Consider the following 5,992-nt stretch of genomic DNA (forward strand, 5'->3'; position numbering starts at 1 on the left):
CCATACCATACCATACCATACCATACCATACCATACCATACCATACCATACCATACCATACCATACCATACCTTGGTACCTTATACTCGAAGTATGTAACTCTCTCTCTCTCGTTTGATTTCTCGACGTCGGAATGCATGTTCTTGTAGTTGAAAATGAGCGTATCTTATATTCACCACCACGTTCTTCGTCGTAACCGGAATGAAGTTACTTGAGCAGCTTCATTTCGTGGATTCAGTCTAAGTTTTAACTCTACAGCGAACATGCGCACAGCAACATCGGCGATGTAGATGATATTACCAAAAGGTAGTGTATATAATAAAACATGTAATAACAGACAACGAGGATGCATCTATACATAGATACTAAAAAAATGGATTTGATCTAGACTCTGGAGTTAAAATCAGAAAATGTTAGAAACAAGTACGATGTAGGTCATGCTCTTCCAGCAAAAGGAAATCTATATTTTTTTCTTAGAAGTAACTGATACCTTAAATCACTCGAGACCACTTCGTACTGTGAAAAGGTTTGCTTCCGCAACACCGTGCACCACTGGGGCATTAAGCCGCTGACGGATGACGACTATTCCAAAAGGTTCTGTACGGAAGTGTAAGGGGGTTGTTGGGGCATCTTTTAGACAACACATTCGGATGTATTCCTTTGCGTTCAGTCAGCTTAAACACTTGTAACGCCACGAAATTCACCATGCCCTTCTTCTGGCTCGCATTTTGGCACTCAAATGATTCAGAGCCACCCCTGCACTCCCCCCAATGTTTGAGACTGGAAGAGCTCGTTCTTCATCTTCGGCTTTGATACCGTCCGTGGAGGCGGTGGCGTCATCTCCTCGCAAGCTCCGTTTGATATTATGCGCATTAGAGAGCCAACGTCTTCTCCGTGTTGTCAGCGATATGGCCATTGGTGGAGGCTGCTTCAGAGGTTGCGAGTATCACGACCAGGATTGAAAATAGAGCCCACAGAAGCGCAAGCATTGATGGATTTTGTCGGAGATTGTGTTCAGCAGAGGTAAATTCAGAAGTGATGTACTAATGATCAATATGGACGTCTGCCTTGGTCGTACACTATCTTTATATTTGAGACGGCGTCAAACGAAAAGATGCTAAAAAAAAAAAACCTAAGTACGAATCGCGATTTGGGCAAAGAGGATGATCTCTTCTTTCGATTGGTGCATTCAGATCTACAAAAAGTGAAAAACTCACTGAGCGACGAGTCTAAAAAAACATGCCTCATTAAAAAATATGTTTTGGAAAAAAAATGTTTTTAGACTACTGGAAACCATATTTCTTACTGAATCGATTGCACCTGCTCCCAGTATCTAGTTCCTCTCAAAAAATGTGTTTGAATTTCGGAGATCTCAATTTCTTGGGGTATATTTTGAACTTTTGGGTACTAAATTTTTATTTTTTGGGTTTTTGGGTATAGGATGGAAGGATCATTCTGATGTACTGCTAACATTCCGCTCACGGATTGACCTAATTGTCCTTCTTCGCTCGCTTGCGGCTTCGGGTCCCAGTCTTGGGCTGCGCTGATGTAGCTTTCGATACGTTTGTACGGTCTTCATTCTCTTCTTCACAATCGACAGGGGCGACCTTCGCTTCATCACAAACTACAGCGTCTATTTTTTTCTTGTTGGCACTTGCGCTGTGACGTGCCTGCTTAGCTTCCTTCGCGTGGCGCTCTTCCCCGTCTATAGGGACTGCATACAGGGGGTCCGGCGCAAACTCGGAAGGGACGTACGGTCTTACCTTGTTGTACATTTGCTGCTTTTTCTCTAAATTTGGAGGCGGTGGTTGTAGAGGCTCTAAGTACGCAGCTAGTAGACTCCGCACTTTTGCAGCGTTCGTCTGTATGCCGTCAAAAGACCGTCGAAGGTCTTGGTGCAGTATCTTAACAACGAAGTTATTCTTGTTTTGGTCACCGCAATTGTCAGCGTAGATAGGGAGTTTTCGATGGCCGTTCGCCAGCATGATCCGCTGGATAAAGTGATACAGCATGCTGTTGACCTCGTCCGTTTCTTTACCAGCAACCGATTCATCGTACATATAGTTGTACTGTATCCCCTTGTTAGCGTAGTAGATTCCAAGACGTGAACGTTCACAAGAGACAAGAAGTACCACTGAGACGGCGTACTGGCGACGCGGGGAAGGGTCAGGTTTTGACTGAAATCCATGACGATCACTGCGTGATCCTCCAACACGGATGCCAGGTCCTTCTTGTACTCCAGCCTAAACAAAAAGTTCACAGTTAAACAAAATGATCTTTGCATCCCATCTCAAAAAAAAATGATTCTTGCATCCTTACCTCATTTCCTTCGCGGCTTCAGTGTGGACGCCTAGCTCATCAGTAAGCTCCGCCGTGATACACGACTGCATGCGTGTGTGCAGGATGGCACACAAGTCACAAACGTTGCTACGAGGAGACCTGATCCGACTAGTCGGACAATACTGCATCAGGAGTTTTCGAAACGTCGAAAGGCGGGTTCGCGTACGTCCAGGTCGTTCTCAAGCACGTAGGCGTTCATCTCAGTGTAGAGCTGATCCCAGGTAAAGTATGCAGGCAACAGGGTGTAGTTTTCGTCCATGTACTGCTTGCGAACGTTTCCATCGATCGTTTTCTGTGTGCGAACTCTCACAGCAACAACATCGCCTAGGGTCGAGGCAAACGACCGAAACCAGCTCACCAACCAGCGAATTTCGATCTTTGTTGCGTTCATGTTCAGTAAACCCTTGTGTACCTTGACGGAAAAGGTGGGCTTCAGGTGGTGTTCCGTCACTCATGATGCTGAAGGGAAGGTGCGGGTCGGTCAAGGAAGACGTACGAAGTTTTGGCTTGCACAAGAATTGGTAGGAGGGCGCAAATTGCGAAGTGGTTCTAAATACGGCTAGGCTAATCTAACAATTGATCAGTCCCGAACAAGATCGCAAATTTGTACAATCGATGGAAAGCTATATCTTTGAAGATGCGTACAAAATTAATCACACTCCTCATCTTCGCGCGATATTAATGAATCTCGATGCGTAACACCCGCCCACGTACTCGTTGGTTTCATGATACTATGATCTTATAGTTCAATCTTTATAAATATCTCAACTTTGAACTCGCCACAGTTGTAGTTATCCTCCGTGAACCAAGGCGGGTAATGTTTAGTTATCAAAGCAAGCATAGCTTACAGACAACTACTACAGATAGCCAGCGTTATATCGCACAGAGCCGAAGCTTCACGAATCACTCGCACTGCAATGGAATATGTCTACAAGACACAAATGACGACACGTGTGGTATGAGGTTCACAGTTCTTCGATTCCCTCAATCACCAATCCAAAGCAAATACAAACTTCTGCCATGCTATTTAGGTCGTAACAACTATTTACAACATTGAAGTGATTCTAGAACGTGATCCGATGCGACTCGAACGATACAACTTCGAAGGACGTACACGATTCCTCCATAAATCGCTTTTGAATCAAACGCACAAAAGGTTTTTATTGAATGATATCATGTATGGAGGATTTTGTTGGACAAACTTAAGTTTTTTTTTTTTTGCTTTTAGGCATATTGCCAATATTTGAGCTCGTCCTGTCTCAAAAAAAAGGACCAAATTCAACAGGACCCAAAGCGGACCATGCCCACCGGTGACCCGAAAAAAAGTCTACCTCTACTTCACATTCATCTTGTAATATGAAAAGGGGTACGCACCGGCCAGCATGAGTGCCAGATATATGGGGACAAAAGCCTCGTGCGTACAAAACTTGGTTGACAAGATCCACGAATTAGGACAAGTGGCCTATTAAATTTGCCGTGAGGCTCCAAATTAGAGGGGACGTGCTTTAGCATGTCTGCGGTGAGCAGTAGCTTTTTCGTTCAAAATGAGGTGTCATGTTTATAGAAATGCAGATTTTGCCGGGTATTGTGTTCGTTTATTAGATTAAGTAGTGCTACTTGGGCAAAGCTTGGAGTTGTTAATTGATCAGCAGCCCTCTACGTGAGGGTCTAGATAGCCCGCCCCGACGTGCGAACCAGGACCTAAGGAGCACCTGAAATTAGAATATTCCTACCAACCGAAGCAATTAAGACAAGTAAGATGTAGCAAACCAAGGGTCCGTTGGTGTGATTTTATAGGTAGCTTTCTTTCCATTTAATTGTGAACACCGCATCGTTGTTTTCTCTTGCACATGGGAACCACAGCAATCCGATGTACAGTATACCTTGAATGGCTCTCAAGAGTTGCATTTACAACTACTCGACAGCAAAAATCAATACTTCGAAGTACAGGATTATTTCTGCCCGTAAACCCTAGCAAATATCAGACTAATCTGTAGTTACTGTAGAAGGTGCTACCGTAATGACATGTACCACCACCACGCTGTTCACGGGTTTGAGCCCCATTGTAAGTAAACGGCAGCATCTGTGTTACTATGTATGAAAGATATACATTGTCATACAGCATTCTTTCAATCATTTCATTCCAGAGGAAGTACGAACTAAGACTTCTGGGAGACATATTTGCACCTAAATGAAACTGATACGTACTAACACCAGCGTCATGTGTTTTTTTTCTAGAGGCAAGCCAAATTGAAGTTCAAGATAAATGTTGATTAGACTTGGTAAAAATGATCTTCGTGGCCGATCTATTATAACTGACCCCATGTAAAATACTTTGAGGCTGATTTTCAATAATGCAAATTAACATTTTTGTGTAATGCATTTTGCCAGCGTTAGATTGAAGGGGTTAAAATAAAGTAAACGATCCATTCCAGATTTAAACGTGCATGAAAGAAATGCTTTATTGCTTATTGCATTCGTACTGTGGTCAAAGTACCGCACCTTTAGCGATAAGTTGTTTAACCCTGTCATACCAAACTCTGTACACAAAAGTGACATCACTTTCACTGCCAAATCTGGCACTTATGGTGGCCGGCGTCTCCCCGTCACGGTAAAACCTTATAAACGTGCAATGAAGTCGTTTGGCGATGATTTTCTTTATCGGGCCACCCACGTGACCCATCGTAGCCATAGCAACATTCGTAACTCGTAATCTCCAAGCAGGAATAGCTCGCTCTTCGTCGTTAGTGTTGTCTTCTTCGGTGGACATCATGTTGGTGGTGCTGCGCAGATTTGTTTTTTCTCCGACGTCATTCTCCAGAACGTTGGAACTGAGCTTTGCGCCGCTCGTCGTGGATTCGAGGTTGACTGATGCTGCTCTACTGCATGCTGATAGTGTGACCAGAACAACAATCGCAGCCCATAATGCTAAACGCATGACAAATGCGGCAGAGTTTGTGTCAAGAGAGTGAAATTAAAAATGATCATTCGGTATCGATGTTCTTAGCCCCTTTCAGTTAAAGTGGGGATGAGGGATTAGTCTACTCCGGAGACTAATCTTTCTCAAGATTGGACCTTATTCAAACGTAGGCCATTAAACGAGATTGAACTGGTTCAAAAGCTGGCCGTTGTTTGGTGAACGCCTGCAGTGGGGCCAAAGTCAACAGCTTCGAGTTTAGATTTAGACCAATGTCAGGGAGGCGAAGGTGCTCTTTGACCGTAAAATGGTACAGCACCACGTTTGCCACCGTATCTGGATCTGGCGTGCTGATCCTCGATAGTATGTCAATTTATCTAAAGATACTGTTTTCTGATCTGCTGGTATGTCCTGATTGCTCCGTATGACCGCATGATGATAAGTGCACCGTAATGAAGGCGCCATTGCGGAAGCAAAGCATATCGGTTCTCCGAGATAAGCTGATGCCAAATTTGCTGGGTTCAACTGCTAGACTCCATGTGCATACCAAGCTTGGTGGACAAGGTTTACGAGCTTACAAAAGCGGGCAGAGAAGTGATGCTTTGGGAGTATCAGGTTGGGATTAAGGAGAATGCGCATGGTATATGAGCAGAGGCCAGCAAATCAATTCCATTCGTACGAGATGCTATCTCGCTGTCTTGACTAAATTCTGAACTCCTGTGCCTTTGCCGGGGG

The 5,992-nt window shown here is 44.1% G+C and overlaps 1 protein-coding gene across 1 annotated transcript; it reads right to left on the reverse strand.

Annotated features, from left to right (window-relative positions):
* Nucleotides 1-1,490: 1,490 nt before the first annotated feature.
* PPTG_21935 (hypothetical protein) lies at nt 1,491-2,731 on the reverse strand (the record flags this gene model as incomplete). Its single annotated transcript, XM_008901103.1, has 4 exons — nt 1,491-2,069; nt 2,111-2,243; nt 2,320-2,462; nt 2,507-2,731. 4 exons carry the CDS (start codon nt 2,729-2,731, stop codon nt 1,491-1,493), a joined length of 1,080 nt encoding a protein of 359 aa, XP_008899351.1.
* Between the last annotated feature and the right edge of the window lie 3,261 nt (nt 2,732-5,992).

The sequence above is a fragment of the Phytophthora parasitica genome, assembly GCF_000247585.1.
Source record: "Phytophthora parasitica INRA-310 unplaced genomic scaffold supercont2.10, whole genome shotgun sequence".
In the NCBI taxonomy this organism is placed as follows: Eukaryota; Oomycota; class Peronosporomycetes; order Peronosporales; family Peronosporaceae; genus Phytophthora; species Phytophthora nicotianae.